At 47.3% G+C, this 17,642-nt stretch overlaps 1 protein-coding gene across 2 annotated transcripts; it reads left to right on the top strand.

The window, feature by feature from the left end:
* The first annotated feature begins 141 nt into the window (after positions 1-141).
* Positions 142-16,837, top strand: LOC109899545 (mitogen-activated protein kinase kinase kinase 8). 2 transcript variants are annotated; one of them, XM_020494877.2, is made up of 8 exons: positions 142-1,367; positions 1,698-2,064; positions 2,285-2,458; positions 3,035-3,296; positions 3,918-4,024; positions 13,882-14,034; positions 15,466-15,712; positions 15,937-16,837. In XM_020494877.2, exons 2-8 carry the CDS (start codon positions 1,711-1,713, stop codon positions 16,065-16,067), a joined length of 1,428 nt encoding a protein of 475 aa, XP_020350466.1. In that variant the 5' UTR covers positions 142-1,367; positions 1,698-1,710; the 3' UTR covers positions 16,068-16,837. The 2 variants fall into 2 exon arrangements, with proteins under 2 accessions (XP_020350466.1, XP_020350465.1); XM_020494876.2 differs by having other exon boundaries at positions 1,681-2,064.
* Positions 16,838-17,642: the final 805 nt, after the last annotated feature.

Raw genomic sequence — 17,642 nt, 5'->3', positions numbered from 1 at the left:
CATCTCGCTAACTACACAGATGCCATGCTAGTATGGTGTTTTCGCGAGCTACTTGCCACAACTTTGTGGCCCCTATGCCTTTAATGTTGAGCATGATCAGCTAAACTACATAAATTAACAAGTGGCAGGGAGCTTGAACTGCAGTAGTCTTGGGGCAACTGCTAGCTAGCTAACGTTACCTACAATGTTCATGTTACTTACAGGAATGCGTCCCTATCGTTGGATGAAAAACCTACCGATTTCATGTTTCTTTTTGAGTACATTGGTCTTCCTAGCAGTAGTACTAGTACCGATCTTTCTTTGAAAGCATGAATCTAGTTATTGGAAGCGTTGAGAGGCTACCGCTTCCTCTCATACATAACCTACACGCCAAAGGAGGACGCCATTGATGCCCTGAGAGTGGTATTTAAGCGCATATGCGTGTTCCCCCTGTTCAGAGACGGTTCAAACAGAACAAAGAAGGCTCAGTCAGCTGTAATATTAATATTGGGTTTTTACTCATGTGCAATACCAAACCGATCAATTTAATTGTTTGTATTGAAATGACTTTGTTTGCTCTCTGTAATGCAATCACCTGCGTTTAGTTTCATTACACTTCTATCACTTGAGTAATTTCTCATATAACTGTTATTGAACTTCAACAACACGAGACATTGCGAAACACAGTATTGTTATTGACGCACATAGAGCGCAAGGGTTGAAAAATCGTAGAAGGGTTCAATTGCGTTCCTGTATGTGGGAATTAATGCACAATCATGTTGGATGCCAGCAACGGATTAACCTCGCCGGGGCGCAAACGGTGGATAGCTAGCCATACACCAGTACGTTAGACAGTGTCCTTTCGTCCCGCTTGTTGGGCACTGGTTTCCCCCAGTTCTGTTAACGACGGCAAAGGAAGCTTTTTAGTAGTCGGGAGCGAAGGACACTGGGTGCTAGTTTAACCAGCTGGAGTATGATGAAAGACTGCCCATGCAGCAGGAACGCCCCGAATTGCTGGCTGCAGTTTCACACTATTGGAATATACCGAACTATTCTATTGAATCTGATGAACGGCAAGTCTTTCTCTGAGCTTCCTTCACCTGAATACGTTCGCCTATGGAAAACAAATATTACGGGGAAATTAAGGAAAATGAAAAAGAAAAACGGAACTACAAAGGAACCATATGACTAACACACAGCATTCGCATAGTTTTTCATTAATACAGCACTACACCTGCACACGGAGACTGATATGGACTTCCTCTGTTGACAACTTCCTCACTGGTGAGGGTCCGTAGGCTTCAATGAGCAATAGAGTTCACTGCAAACAGACGCAAGAATGGAGTGAGCACAGTCAGACCTGACCCTAAGTTATTACAAAGACTCAGGTAATCATTTGATATTATGCTTTTATAAACTAATCCTGATTCGCCTTATTTGCTTGCAACCTTAGTTTTCCAAAACGTGTCAATTAATTTAGTTGCACTTCTTCTTCACTTGGTTACAATGAGAACACATCATGTGATTTAGGAGAAGTGGAAATTTAGCCTGTTATGTTTATCACTTTATTAAGGCTTCTGAAGTCCCTAACATGAGGGTGCAATTTCACCAGAGGCTTCACAGCTAATTGTGAAATTACCTTTATCTGCAAGGAAAACGGGTTCATCTATAGATTAGATTCCCCCCCCCCCCCCCCCCCAGAAACCATTTTGGAGCAGTGAATCAAACAAGATGGATTACAAATATGACAATGCTGGAATAGAACTCCTGCTGGCTCACATGAACATAGAGGACATCATCGACGTGGTGGAACATCTCTACCACACCAAGGAAGAGGAAAAAGAGGCCAGGGCGTCGTTTGCGGAGGGTCTCTCTCAGGAGGAGATGGACGAGAACGAGGAGACAGTGGATGATTCGTGGGGCGAAGTGACAGGAGGGTCCCAGGGGACACAGCAGGGGAACAGTGGTGGCAGGGTAAGGTACGGGACGGTGTCGGACTTGCTCTCTTTCGTCAACCAGATCTCTAACATGCAGCCAGAAGTATTGCAGCACCTGCCGGAGGAGATGGGTGTGTTACTGAACAAGGTGAGACTTCAGGACATTGGTTAGTCTTTTGAGCAGACTATGTTGATGGATTCTGCTCACAAAGGGACTCCTAGTGTTAGAAATGACACTGCATGTGTGTGTCTCTGTCTGTGTTTGTCTTCATGGGTAGAGTTAAGAAGAGTATACTTATTTGTACAGGGTTAACTTCTTTACTGGGTCAGAAGCACCTCTCACACTGTATTTCACTACTTCTGTGCAGAAACACATGGGGCTGACGAAGGGTCACTATCGCATCGATTCAGATGTGTTTCTGTTTCCATGGAAGTGGACCTATAAGACTCCTGGCTCCGGCGGCCATGTTCCAAAGGGCTCTTTTGGGAAAGTCCACTTGGCCCAGGATGCCATAACCAGGAAGAGAATGGCATGCAAACTGGTGAGTCAATGAGCCCCGTGCTGGAATGTCTGGCAGGTTTTTGCAGAATACATTTCTCGAAGCAACCAGTTCGTTAGGACAAAAACCCATGTCAAAGCATCATGTCGCATGTCAAGTCAGCCTTTGCACACAGACACTTTGAAACTTGCAACAACACTATGCAAGAAGATCATGGTTTTCACTGTGACACAAAAAAAGACATCATTGCATATGGATGGAAACTGAAAGTATTTGGCTGCCTACCCCACAGGAAACTCAACAGAAACCCCCCACGGTAACAGCTCTGGTTTTAGACAATAACAAATGCAGTGGGAAAGAATCAAACGGCATTATAGAATATCACCATTACCACATGTTTTCCCCGCTAAAGTTCTCATTTGATATCTATGTTTTCATTTTGAGCTTAATGATTAGGCCTGCTGGTATTCACCTGGGGTGAGGATAGCATTGATCTTATGTCAGCCCACAAATAGTTACACATGATGAGAGTGGCTTCCTGGTCTGGTTATTCAATAGTCATTGGAAAGTTCACATACTAAAGACTTGGTGCCTTAATGGTTATATCCATGCTCCTAGATCCCCATGGAACACTTCAAACCAGCCGATGTGGAGATCCAGGCACGGTTCCATCATGAGAACATTGCAGAGCTCTATGGTGCTCTCCTCTGGGACCAAAACATCCACCTATTCATGGAAGCCGGCGAGGGAGGGTCGGTTCTGGAGAAACTGGACAGCTGTGGCCCCATGAGGGAGTTTGAGATAATCTGGGTCACCAAGCAAGTCCTCCGGGGCTTGGAGTACCTACACTCTCACAATGTCATCCACCACGACATCAAACGTGAGTAAGAGCCCAAAACAAATGTTGAAAAACACACATTAGTAGACAGAGACTAGCGTAAGAGTACACGTAAGAGGGAGAAGAAGAGTAATAGGCATACAGCCTCTACTTTTACCAGGGTTAAAAACCTAGGGTTTCTCAAATTCTAGCCCCAAATACAGCAGAAATGGAATCCAGGTATGTCTACACATGCACGCACGCTAGTGTGTTTGGGGCCTGTGACTGTCATCAGCCACTTTACATGTTTACATCATCTACTTTACAAATGTATCCAGAAAAGGGCTTTAGAGTAGACTGCAGCTTAAAGAAACGGCTTCATAGGAAACTCAGCCGCTGACACCTTAAGAAACCACGGAGCTCCCTCTATAATGTACTTCTCATTTCCTTTGAATGTATGTACAGTTCTCATCACATAGAATATTATAGAATAAGTATTGACCTTTGAAAGTAGATTGACTAATAAACATAGCACTGTAGCTAGTTAGTCCACACTATATTTGGTTCTGGGTTCTGAGACTATACTGTATCTTGCAACAAGGTTCTTTAGCTATGTATGACATGGCTGAACTAAGCAGCTTTTATGGTGAATCTCACTCTCCCTCCCTCCCCCTTGCTCTTCAGCCAGCAACATCGTCCTGATGTCAGACAAAGCGGTTCTGGTAGATTTTGGCCTGACGGTACAGATGACAGAGAAAGTATACACCCCTAGGGATCTACGAGGCACAGAGGTGAGTGATTCTGCTGTTTTTTTTCTCTTCAACACCCTCAGGCCTATGACATGACAACAAAATACACCCTCGGGTCTATGCCATGACCTAGAGGTTTGGGGACAATTCGTTTTCAATTCAGTCAATCAACATTTTTCAAATTGGAATTTCAGGTTTCGGAATTGAAATGGAATTGACCCGATGTTACGGTTTTCTTCGGGTGAAAGAGAGTCGGACCAAAATGCAGCGTGGTTAATACGATACATCTTTAACGAGGGGAAGCTCGGCACTGAGGGGTAGCTCAGTATTGAGAGGAAGCCCAGTATTGAGAGGAAGCCCAGTATTGAGAGGAAGCCCAGTATTGAGAGGAAGCCCAGTATTGAGAGGAAGCCCAGTACTGAGAGGAAGCTCAGGCAGGTAGGTAGTTGGCTCTGGCAGATCCTGGCTAGCTGGTGGTTCTGGCAGATCCTGGCTGACTGGCGGTTCTGGAAGATCATGGCTGACTGGCGGATCCTGGCTGACTGGCGGATCTGGAAGATCCTGGCTGACTGACTGGCAGATCTGGAAGATCATGGCTGACTGGCAGATCCTGGCTGACTGGCGGCTCTGGCTGCTCCATGCAGACTGGCATCTCCGGCTGCTCCGTGCAGACTGGCATCTCCGGCTGCTCCGTGCAGAGTGGCAGCTCCGGCTGCTCCGTGCAGAGTGGCAGCTCCGGCTGCTCCGTGCAGAGTGGCAGCTCTGGCTGCTCCATGCAGACTGGCAGCACCTGGCTGCGCTGAACAGGCAGGAGACTCCGGCAGCGCTGAAGAGGAGGAAGGCTCTGGCAGCGCTAAACAGGCGGGAGACTCCGGCAGCGCTGGAGAGGAGGAAGGCTCTGATAGCGCTAGACAGGCGGGAGACTCCGGCAGCGCTGGAGAGGAGGAAGGCTCTGAAAGCGCTAGACAGGCGGGAGACTCCGACAGCGCTAAACAGGCGGGAGACTCCGACAGCGCAGGAGAGGAGAAAGGCTCTGGCAGCGCTGAACAGGCGAGGCGCACTGAAGGCCCGGTGCGTGGTGCTGGCACTGGTGGTACTGGGCCGAGGACACGCACAGGAAGCCTGGTGCGGGAAGCTGCCACCGGAGGACTGGTGTGTGAAGGTAGCACAGGATGGACCGGACCGTGAAGGTGTACTGGAGAGCCTGAGAGCAGGGCTGGCACAGGACGTGCAAGGCTAGGGAGGTGCACAGGAGGCCTAGTGCGTGAGGCTGGCACAATCTTCACCAGCCGACTAACATACACCTCAGGACGAGTATGGAGCGCTGACCCAGGTGCCATCAAATCCCCGACACGCTCCGTCTGGCGAATAACTTGCATACTACGCCAAATCAACTGCTCTCTCTCTTCACTCTCCCCCAATTCTATTAACACCTCCTCGAGTGTCTCCTCATCTCCCATCCGTTCACTCTCCTCCATTCTGTCCAATAATTCCTCAACCCTCTCAGACTCAGCCCTCAGCTTCGCCGATAGCTCCGATAACATACGGTAAACAGGGGGAGTTGGCTCAGGTCTGAACCCTGACTCTGCCACACTCTCCCTGAGCCCCCCCCCCCCCCCCCCTCAAGACATTTTTGGGGCTGACTCTCAGGCTTCCTTCCGCGCCGTCGTGCTTGTCTCTTCAACTCCATTCTCCTATAACCCTCTTCGCACTGCTCCAGCGAATCCCAGGCGGGCTCCGGCACTCTCTCTGGGTCGACCGCCCACCTGTCTATTTCCTCCCAAGTCGTATATTCCAAACTTTGTTGCTCCTGCTGCCGCTGCCTGTCACCACGCCGCTTGGTCCTGTAGTGGTGGGTGATTCTGTTACGGTTTTCTTCGGGTGAAAGAGAGTCGGACCAAAATGCAGCGTGGTTAATACGATACATCTTTAATGAAGATGAAACACGATAATACAAAAACAAGAAACGGGACATGAAAACCTATACAGCCTATTTTTTTTTATTTTTATAAAAAATAATTTATTATCTTCAATACCATTCATACTTTACAACTCATAATTTTCATACATACTCAAATAATGGTATTTTAATTTAACTAATTAAACTAAACAAAAACCCCAAACAGAACCTCAGGGGAGCATCTTCCCTCCCCGTCACCCTACAAACTACCTTTCCCTATCTCCCCGTACCTAATCGATCCCCTTACAAATCTAAATGACACCCAGCCCTAAACCCCCCTTCCACCTCTCCCTAGCAGCATGCTGCCCCCACTTCCTCTCCTCCCTCTTCATCCTCCCCCTCAAATCTCCTTCCACCCTCCTCACTATCCCTTCCACCCCCCAATCTCTCCCTGTCTTCACCATGTTCTGCCTGGCTTCCCACAGCCCCCGTTTAAAGAGACTCATGAGAAGCCAGAGCAGAAACCTGTCCCTATCCGTCCCTCTTGCTCTCCCTACACCTCTCTCTAACCTGGCCCACGTCAATACAAAATCCCCCCTTACCAAACCTAACAACACCCGTGCCCTAGCCCATACTACTCCGGCAAAGGCACAGTCCCAAAAGACATGGCGCACAGTCTCCTCCCTGCCACAAGAGGATCTTGGACAGGTGGGGGATTGCACCAAATTATACCGGTACATGATGGAACGTACCGGCAAGCACTTATGGAGGCTCAACCAATTCAGGTCCTTGAGCCTGTTGTCCAGACCCCGCGCCTGCACTCCCTCCCAGACCACTTCCGAGATGCCCACTACAGGCGCCGGACTCCCTGCCTTTAAGACCTCCTCGTACAGGTGCCTGTGATCTAAACCTACTCGGGCAACTTCAACCTCAGGGTGTGCACGCAGCCACTTGGCCGCATGACCAAAGTGTCACGGCAGCTGTTCCGCCCGAGGACCCGTGTTAGACCACACCATTACGCTTCTCCCTGATACGAGAAGAACACCCGCAGGAGGTAACCGGACGGGTGTATCACTGGATGAGCAAGCTCCGTTAACAAGAAAGAAACAAAAATTGCATCCAGCTTGAGGGGGAAATGTGGTACCCCCCTACCTCCCTCCCCGATGGGACAGAGCATGCGTGCCCTGGCGACCCACTCGCACCTGCCACTCCACATGAACTGAAACACAAGCCTTACTAGAGGCCTCCTCAGACAAGCCGGCAATGGGTAGATGTACGCCAAATACAAAAGAGACGGCAACACATCCACCTTTAGGACCAGGACTTTGCCCATAAAAGACAAATACCTAGCCTTCAAACATTGCTAGCTTCCTCTGTACCACTGCGATACGCATGTTCCAGTTTAGCGTCGCTGAGCCGGAGGTCTCAAAATTGACCCCGAGAATCCCCAGGGCCCCCTCACAGAGAGATAACCCCCCGGGCACATCCGTTCTACCGCGCCATCTTCCGAAAAACTTTGCATGGTTCAGAACCGCTCCCGACACTTGGGTGAAATCCCCAAAGATGGCAAGGGACCTTGTCAGGCACGAGTCCTTGCACAGCAGCAAGGAAGTGTCGTCGGCGTACTGCGTCATCTTAACACGCAGCCCACCACTTCCAGGGATCAACAAGCCTTCCACCCCTGTGTCTGCCCTAATGGCAGCCCCCAGAGGCTCCATGTACAGAACGAAGAGGAGAGCCGAGAGTGGGCACCCCTGCCTGACCCCAGACGAGAGTTCAAAAACGTCACCCAAGTGACTATTTACACTAACTCGGCACCCCGCTCCGACATATAATGTACGAATCCATCCTATGAACTTCTCCCCAAATCCTAATCGACCTAACACTCTGAATAAAAATGATCTATTCACGCGATCAAAGGCTTTCGCCTGATCTAGCGCTGCTACCATCAAAGGCAGTCCTCTATCTTCAACCCAAGCGATGGAGTCCCTGATTAACTGTAGGTTCCATCTAATAGAGCGGCCCTCTACCCCGCGCGTCTGATCCTCATGGACGACGTAGGGAAGGGCTGTGCGCAACCGGTCTGCTAAAACCTTTGCAAGTAGCTTGTAATCTACACACAGCATGCCAAGGTCTGTTACTTCCCCCTTCTTATATAAAAGTGACAGCACACCAACAGCCATTGATCCCCCCCGGGACCCCCGTCTCAAGGATGGCCTTCAAGACTTCGAGGACCACTGGTCCAAGTATACCCCAAAACCTGAGATAAAACTCAGCCGGCAGCCCATCCATCCTAGGCACCTTCCCTTTTCCCATCCTCCTAAGAGCGCTCTCAACCTCTTCTAGTGAGATCTGGGCCTCCATCACTTCTCTAATGTCCTCCGGCAACCGCCTGGACAAGTGTTCTAAAAACACATTTCCCTGCTCTACATCTATTTCCCTTTCCTTAAATAAACCTTGGAAATGATCCTCCCATGGTTTTCTAACTATACTACCATTTTCTTCCCTAACGCCATGCATTACCTTCCTACTCTGTCTGGCCCTAACCGACTTAAAGAACATAGCAGAACAAGTCTCATTGTGTTCTAGAAAGCCACTATGCGCACGCTCCAGGAAAGCACAAGGCCTTCCGCTCCTGCAACTCCCTGAGCTGCGCCTTTAGGGTTGCGGATCTCTCCCAGTCAAACGACCCGCCGAGGTTGCCTGCCTCGTACTCGAGTTCAATTAACCTTTGGATACGATCCACCTCCCTCCTCTCCTCCCTTTTTTTCCTCTTGCAATACCCTATTATAAAAGCCCTAATCCTCACCTTAACTAATTCCCACCACTCTAACACCCCCTCGCACATGGACCGGAGGCCTTCAAGCCTCCAAAAGAAACCATAAAACCCGTCAACAAAAGCCTGCTCCTCCAGCACATCCCGATCTAACTTCCAGTACCCCCTACCAAAGAGGCAGACTGGCGACCCCACCTGCAGGAGCACCCCGTCGTGATCCGAAAAGAAAACAGGCAACAGCCGCCCAGACAACTTACCCAAAGACCTGGGTACAAAAATATAGTCGAGCCTCCGCTCAACCCCCCTGGAGTTGCGCCATGTAGGACCGGCCATTTTCGGAGTAGTGTGCAGACCACCATCAACCAGACCATGGCAAGCCATTAGCCCGGTGACTGCTATCCCCCTATTCCTAAATCTGTATTAAAATCCCCCCTATCACTAATTTCCTATTTGTGACACACAGGGGCGTCAGACAGTCCACCATCTCCCTCCTGTCTGCCACCACCTGTGGCCCATACACCACCACTAATCTAAATTTACAATCCCTTATCGTGACATCCACCCCTATAACCCTCCCCTGCATTACCACAAAAGAATCCTCCACTTTTACCTCCCTGTGCCCACACAAAACCCTACCCCCAATGAGTGCACCCCCCCAATACCCCAAACCGACTCCCCCTTGTCCCACTCCCTCTTAAACCTACTAACATCCCCTCCATCCCTCAGGTGAACCTCCTGTAAAAAACAAAAATCAAACCCCACACCCTCCAAATAACTAAAAACCGCCCTCCTCTTAACAAAATCCCTTAAACCCCTTACATTTAAAGTAACAAAAGTAAAATTAGACCCCATGAAATAATAAAATAAAAACATGTAATACACTCAAATTCTAAACCCAGACAGACAAAAAAAAAACAGGAGACTCACCCGATGCTCCCCTGCTCCATATCTACCGGTGAGAACACCATCCGTACTCCCGACATCCCCCCCCTCTTCCTCCATCTCACCAACCCAGGATGCAGGAATAGTGTTTGACTCCGGGGTGCCCTGCACCCTGGGTCTACCCCCACACTCCTCCCCCTCCCCGGTGCTGCAGCTGGTTTGGAAAAAAATCGGGGAGGCTGAGTCCCCAAACAAAAAACTCCCCACCTCCTCCTGTACCCAGTCCTGAGTCTTGTTAGGTGTGTCCCCACCCAACAGAAGTTGAGGGCCTGGGGAAACCAGCAGCAACCCAGAGGTTTCTCCCACCCCCATCACTCTCTTGGCCATCCCCTCCCTCTCACTGTCGGCCAATCCCACCCTCCTCTTCATTCTCTTCTTTGGTGATGGCGGCAGTGGAGAGATACCACCCTCCCCCCCGCTCTTCCACCAGGGCACTTTCCCCCCAGTCCACTTGCTCTTCCACCGTCTCCTTCTCCAACACTCCTCCCTCGCTTTCTTCTCTCTCATGCTCCTCCACTCGGTTGCCTTCTTCCGCCGCTTTTCCTGGTTCTCCTACTCCCATGCCTTCCGTTTCCTTCTCTCTTCCATCCGCCGCTTCTTGCTCCTCCTCCTTCCTTGCGGCCTTCCCCTCTGGACCTGTACTCTGGTCATGAGGCGTGCTTCCTTCCCCCCCCAGCCGCAGACGCATATGACCTCTGACGAGCCGGGCACCCCCGCCACAGGTGTGCTGACGAGCCACACCCGTGGCACGCCTTAGGCTTGTCACAATCCCTCGCCTCGTTCCTCAGATCCACAAAATCTGCATTGTCTTGTGCTGCACAAGGCGAATATGTGGCCGTAGGCCATACAGCGCCTGCAAAATGGGGGCTGACGTGCATAAAACAACGTCCCCCTGTCAGCCCCTAGGGAGAACATAGCAGGAGGATGGAGGTAGCCACCATGTCCCTTTTGGGTCCTCCCTGAGGAGGGCCTGGAAGCCTCTCCTCCCATTCCAAAACCCAAGGGAGTCTTTGAGGTGCCTTGCTGAGGAGACGTTATCCATGTATCTCCCCAGAAAGGCCCTCACCTCTTCGTCCTTAACGTATGGGTTGTAAATGTTGACAGTTACAACCCTAAAGTTGTTCTTCGCCAGGCTTGTTATTTCATAGTGGCTCATCGGCCTCTCACCTCCCACTGCTCTTGCCCTTCTCAGGATATCATCGTGTTTCTCCTCTGTATATAGTGCCACGTCGTATGCTCCCTCCAACGAGTTGCCTTGGAAACAAAACACGTCCTTCACCGTCAGCTTTAGAATCCCCATCAATATTATCCTTCCAAAAGTTTCCCGTCCTAAAGGCTCCAACTCCTTTTCCTTCCAAGCAAACCGAATCGTGTTGGCCAGCCCAATCCCAGGGACCGACCGTGTTGATGTATTTAGCACCATCTCCGCAAGGAGAATGGCGCTCGTTCTCTTCTCTTCCAATACAATGAAAAAAGAAAATCCAAAGTAACTGAGCCTATTCTGGTGCAAACTAACACAGAGACAGGAACAATCACCCACGAAACACTCACACTGCCTAAATATGGTTCCCAATCAGAGACAACGAGAATCACCTGCCTCTGATTGAGAACTACCTCATGCAACCATAGACTATGCTAGAAAACCCCACTAAGCCACAATCCCTAAACCTACGAAAAACCCCCATACAAAAACAAAACACAAAATAAACCCATGTCACACCCTGGCCTGACCAAATAAAGAAAAACACAAAAACTAAGACCAGGGCGTGACACCCGAACCATGATGACCTATGACATGACAAACAACAAGAGCAATGAATTGGAAGAACCACCCTACTCCAGTTAATCCATGAGAAGTTAAATAAGTGTGTTTAACTAGAAGAAGAAAAAATGCTGTTTCTAGTTTTGGGATTGAGATCACGCAATGCCTCAGCACAGTCTGATAATGATTTATTCAGAAGACATGTCAGTGCTCCTCTCACAGTGTCTCAGTCAAAAAAAGCTGCAATGAAATCACATCAAACATGAAGAGATTGTAACGGTTTTCTTCTTCCTCTGACGAGGAGTATGAGAGATCGGACCAATGCCCAGCGTGGTAAGTGTCCATAATATTTTAATGAAATATAACTGAACACAGAAAACAAGTGAAAATAAATGAAAACCGAAACAGCTCTGTATGGTGAAATACAGACACAGAAAATAACTACCCACAAATCATAGTGGAAAAACAGGCTGCCTAAGTATGGTTCTCAATCAGAGACAACGATTGACAGCTGCCTCTGATTGGGGATACCAGGCCAAACACACAGAAATACAAACATAGAATGCCCACCCCAACTCACGCCCTGACCAACCTTAAAAATAGAGACAAAAAAAGGAACTAAGGTCAGGACGTGACAGAGATCTTGTACGGTGGACTATTGGTTTTTGTGTGTAATGTATAGGCTACAGAGTTTTACATAGGCCACAAAAGGCTGCATGGGCTACAAAATGTACAGTGTTTAAGGTTGAATGCCTTTGAACAGTAGCACTTTCAGATTCAAATGTAGTTAGGAACAGGAGGATCAGGAGAGGGAGGGTCTTAAGAAAGATCATAGTGATTGCCTCATCTATATTTTCCCAATTCACTCCACTACCCTCTGTGGTAACCTATACCCTTGGTGACAGAGTGGGAAAGTCCCAGAGCAGAGAGCTAGACACCCAGCACAGCATTAATAACAGGGAGGGAAAGGGCTACCAAACAGACAGCTAGCCAAAGGAGTGGAGCTGCTGAGGCTGCTGGAAATTCCAATTGACAGACCATACCACAAGTACCGTATTAGCTATACAGTACAGAGCCTAACATAACATGATCGCTACCTGCACCTACCCGCCTGTCCAACATCACTACTCTGGACGGCTCTGACTTAGAATACGTGGACAACTACAAATACTTAGGTGTCTGGTTAGACTGTAAACTCTCCTTCCAGACCCATATCAAACATCTCAGGTCAGGTCACAATTGTAAATGAGAACTTGTTCTCAACTTGCCTACCTGGTTAAATAAAGGTAAAATAAATAAATAAAAAATAAATAAATCTCCAATCCAAAGTTAAATCTAGAATTGGCTTCCTATTTCGCAACAAAGCATCCTTCACTCATGCTGCCAAACATACCCTTGTAAAACTGACCATCCTACCAATCCTCGACTTTGGCGATGTCATTTACAAAATAGCCTCCAATACCCTACTCAACAAATTGGATGCAGTCTATCACAGTGCAATCCGTTTTATCACCAAAGCCCCATATACTACCCACCATTGCGACCTGTACGCTCTCGTTGGCTTGGCCCTCGCTTCATACTCATCGCCAAACCCACTGGCTCCATGTCATCTACAAGACCCTGCTAGGTAAAGTCCCCCCTTATCTCAGCTCGCTTGTCACCATAGCATCTCCCACCTGTAGCACACGCTCCAGCAGGTATATCTCTCTAGTCACCCCCAAAACCAATTCTTTCTTTGGCCGCCTCTCCTTCCAGTTCTCTGCTGCCAATGACTGGAACGAACTACAAAACTCTCTGAAACTGGAAACACTTATCTCCCTCACTAGCTTTAAGCACCAACTGTCAGAGCAGCTCACAGATTACTGCACCTGTACATAGCCCACCTATAATTTAGCCCAAACAACTACCTCTTTCCCAACTGTATTTAATTTTTATTTATTTATTTATTTTGCTCCTTTGCACCCCATTATTTGTATTTCTACTTTGCACATTCTTCCATTGCAAAACTACCATTCCAGTGTTTTACTTGCTATATTGTATTTACTTTGCCACCATGGCCTTTTTTGCCTTTACCTCCCTTCTCACCTCATTTGCTCACATTGTATATAGACTTGTTTATACTGTATTATTGACTGTATGTTTGTTTTACTCCATGTGTAACTCTGTGTCGTTGTATCTGTCGAACTGCTTTGCTTTATCTTGGCCAGGTCGCAATTGTAAATGAGAACTTGTTCTCAACTTGCCTACCTGGTTAAATAAAGATAAATAAATAAGCCCAGCTGCTCTTAGGGTTCCTGTATTATTACATAGTCATAAAGACACTGTGCATTATCAGAGAAAACTCTTCTTTTTTCATGTTGTGATTGTTATTATTATCACTGGCTTCATGACGACATAACAAAAAATTACATTTGATAAAGAAAAATAGTGTACTTTCCAAACACTTATTTTCTTCTTCTACAATTGGGATTATGCCGTTGACCCTGTGAGTAACAGTTGTCTTGTGTTTTCTTCCCCAGATGTATATGAGCCCGGAGGTGGTTCTTTGTCGAGGACACAACACCAAGACAGATATCTACAGCCTGGGCACCACCATCATCCATATGCAGACTGGCAGCCCACCCTGGGTCAGGAGATACCCACGCACCGCCTACCCATCCTACCTCTACATAGTAAGTACCTCCCTCCCTCCCTACCCATCCTACCTCTACATAGTACGTACCACCCTACCTACCTCCCTCCCTCCCTACCCATCCTACCTCTACATAGTACGTACCACCCTACCTACCTCCCTCCCGCCCTACCCATCCTACCTCTACATAGTATGTACCACCCTACCTATCTCCCTCCCTCCCTACATAGTAAGTACCACCCTACCTATCTCCCTCCCTCCCTACCCATCCTACCTCTACATAGTAAGTACCACCCTACCTATCTCCCTCCCTCCCTACCCATCCTACCTCTACATAGTAAGCATATCCTGACAGTTCACAAATGACTTCTGTACACTTCCAATAGATGCATAGAAATTGACAGAACACATATGGAGCTGTGTAGCTGAAGCTGTTTTTGCATGGGACATAATCAGTGACAACTCCACCAAGTATTAACGAAAAGTGGATGGATGAAGTGTAGACGAGTGAATGGTGAACTTTACAGGCCTTCCTCTTGCTTCACTGACAGGGCCGAAGGAGGGTAAACCCCTCGCCTGTTTGTGGCCAGTTATTCCTTGAAACAGACAAATGCAGTTTGACTTAACATTCACTGAAGATCAAACAAACTGTTTATGATAGAGGTAGGTCAGAGGCAAAGTGGACTATACCTAGTAGAATGTCATTAACACCTGTTTTGCTGCACCCACCCAAAAGTCACATTTTTCCATGACCCTGTACAGATTTCCAAGGCATAGACCTAGATTCTTGCAACATTATTTTTTTTCTCAAATGTCACGAGAGGCAGGTCCCTTAACGTGACTTTGTCTTCATCCTAAATGGCACCCTATTCCCTATTATAGTGCACTACCTTTGACCAAAGCCTTATGGGCCCTGGTCAAAGTAGTGCACTATGTTGGAAATGAGTTGCCATTTGGGAGGCAGCCTCTGTCTATGACACGTTAGTAGTTTACTCCCTCGGTCTCAGTACAGTAGTTCCGTTTGTACTTTTAACAGTGTTTTTCCATGATAATGTTCCTGATTTGAACATGTCATGTTTCTCTTTTTGAAGCGTTATTCATCTCTGCTTTAAGGAAGGACTTACTTCCTCATTCTCCATTGTCATAGGGATGCCCTTTCTTGTACACCAAACTTATTTTACAAGATATTACACTCAATAGATGGAGCCGTCAGATAGCATAGAGGTGCAGATTCAATGCAGGATAACTTTTAGTTTCACCCTAACAGAAACTGTATTTAACAAGATTGGAAGAAAGCATCGAGGAGTAGATTCGATCAGTTGTTTTTTCTTCAAATACTTTAGCTGTGCTTGATTGAACTTGCCTGGTGCAATGGAATAGTCCCAAAAGTGCAAACGCCCATCCATCTAAACTCACCTTACCTGGAGGTATTACTTCAGACCTCTGACCATATCCTCCTCTCTCCCCTCAGATCCACAAGCAGGCCCCTCCCCTGGAGGACATAGCGGAGGACTGCAGTGGTGTCATGCGGTCCTTCCTAGAGACCGCCCTGGAGAGGAACCCTGCCAAGCGCAGCTCTGCAGCCAAGCTCCTGAGGGACGAGGCCATCAACCCTCCCAGAGAGGAACAGCCACGCTGCTGGAGCCTGGACTCAGCCCTGGTGGAGGCCTCCCACCCTCTACTGAGGCAGCATAGCCAGCAGCCTGACACCACACAGGGTAGGGACTTCTATATTTTACTGTTCTCTATCATTGTTGTTCCCTAAAATAAACTGTTTTATATACTGTTCCTCACAGGACTTTTAGGCATATGCTAATAAACTGTACATCTGATATGTTTTAAAGTGCATGTTTCTCTGATATTCAAATGACAGAGTACACACTCACAAATTTGCATATGAGGGCACCTATTAATACAACAACTATTCTCTTTCTCTTCACAGAATCCTCATTGTACTCTGAGCCTGAGGAGTCTGCCCACCTGAGGAGAAAGGGATCCCTGTACATCAACTTGGGGGCAATGGCTGGATACTATAATCTAGTGAGAGGTCCCCCTGCCACAGAGTATGGCTAACCCTGAGCCTAACCTCTGAAGGAAATGTGTATTTCCTTCAGAGGTAAAGATATCAGAGATAACTGTTACCTTTCACCTAGCCTGGTACTGGTGAACTGTTAGGTCAGAGACTCTCAAGAAGTTGAGTTCGGGTCTCAATGGTGAAGGTGTGACTGATGCTTTTGGAAAGAGATACCAGAAGGACAGAAAATTGGATAGAGACAGTAAATAGCCTGCACTTCAATGGCGCTGGACTCGTGTAATGAAATTGACCAATGTCTGAAGAGTGGTTTCTGTAGCTGCCTTAATTTGCCATCTCTCAACAATGCAGCGGCTCATTGGATGTAAGAGATGTGTTACTCAGTAACACTGTGTTTCACTGGCTAACAGTGGAATCAGTGACATCTTGTGGGATGTTCTGTAGATACATGATATACTGTATAAGCATCTTATACAAGTTTGTTTCTTAAAGAAATGCATCTGAATGGGTCTTGTGATTGAGACGTCATTCTATTATTTTGTGTCAATATGAAAACTATGATTTCTGTGTATGTGTATGTGTGGTTTGTACAAATTGTACAATTATATTGTTTTAAACGTGAAGTTCTTAAAATTAACTTATTTGTGTTTGTTCCTAAGGAATATGAGAAGTGATTTTGAGAATTGCTATGCAAGTTACACCATGTACATGACTGATTAATTTGTTACTTTATTTGTGTGATCATTGTTCTTTACCTGTTGGGTATGCAGTTCTCTTTCATAGTGAATAAAAATATAAATGCCACTTGCAACAATTTCAAAGATTTGACTGAGTTTACAATAAGGAAATAAGTCAATTGAAATAAATTCATTTGACCCTTAGCTATGATTTCACATGACTGGGAATACAGATATGCATCTGTTGGTCACAGATACCTTAAAAAAAGGTAGGGGGGCGTGGATCAGAAAACCAAGCCGTATCTGGTGTGACCACCATTTTCCTCATAAAGCGCGACACATCTCCTTCGCATAGAGTTGATCAGACTGTCGATTGTGGCCCTTGGAATGTTGTCCTACCCCTTCAATGGCTCTGCGAATTTGCTGGATGTTGGTGGGAACTGGAATACGCTGTTGTACACGTCGATCCAAAACATCCCAAACATGCTGAATGGGTGACATATCTGGTGAATATGCAGGCCATGGAAGGAGGTTGACATTTTCAGCAGAATTGTGTACAGATCCTTGCGACATGGGGCCGTGCGTTGTCATGCTGAAACATGAGGTGATTGCTGCAGATGAATGGCACGATAATGAGACTCAGGATCTCGTCACGGTATCTCTGCATTCAAGTTGCCAACAATTCGTCCACACAACGCCGTCGTGGTCTGCGGTTGTGAGGCCGGTTGGACGTACTGCCAAATTCTCTAAATTAATGTTGGAGGCGGCTTATAATAGAAAAATTAACATCAAATTATTGGGCAACAGCTCTGGTGGACATTCCTGCAGTCAGCATGCCAACTGCGCGCTCCCTCAAAACTTGAGACATCTGTGGAATTGTGTTGTGTCACAAAACTGCACATTTTAGAGTGGCCTTTTATTGTCCCCAGCACAAGGTGC

Source organism: Oncorhynchus kisutch, linkage group LG11 (assembly GCF_002021735.2).
Source record: "Oncorhynchus kisutch isolate 150728-3 linkage group LG11, Okis_V2, whole genome shotgun sequence".
NCBI classification, from domain to species: Eukaryota; Metazoa; Chordata; class Actinopteri; order Salmoniformes; family Salmonidae; genus Oncorhynchus; species Oncorhynchus kisutch.
This window is presented reverse-complemented; position numbering and strand designations above follow the sequence as displayed.

Coding starts and splice junctions, on each gene's coding strand:
- LOC109899545 (XM_020494877.2), top strand. CDS start 1,711: ATGGATTACAAATATGACAATGCTGGAATAGAACTCCTGCTGGCTCAC. Junction 2,065..2,284: donor TGGGTGTGTTACTGAACAAG/GTGAGACTTCAG, acceptor ACTTCTGTGCAG/AAACACATGGGGCTGACGAA. Junction 2,459..3,034: donor AGAGAATGGCATGCAAACTG/GTGAGTCAATGA, acceptor CCATGCTCCTAG/ATCCCCATGGAACACTTCAA.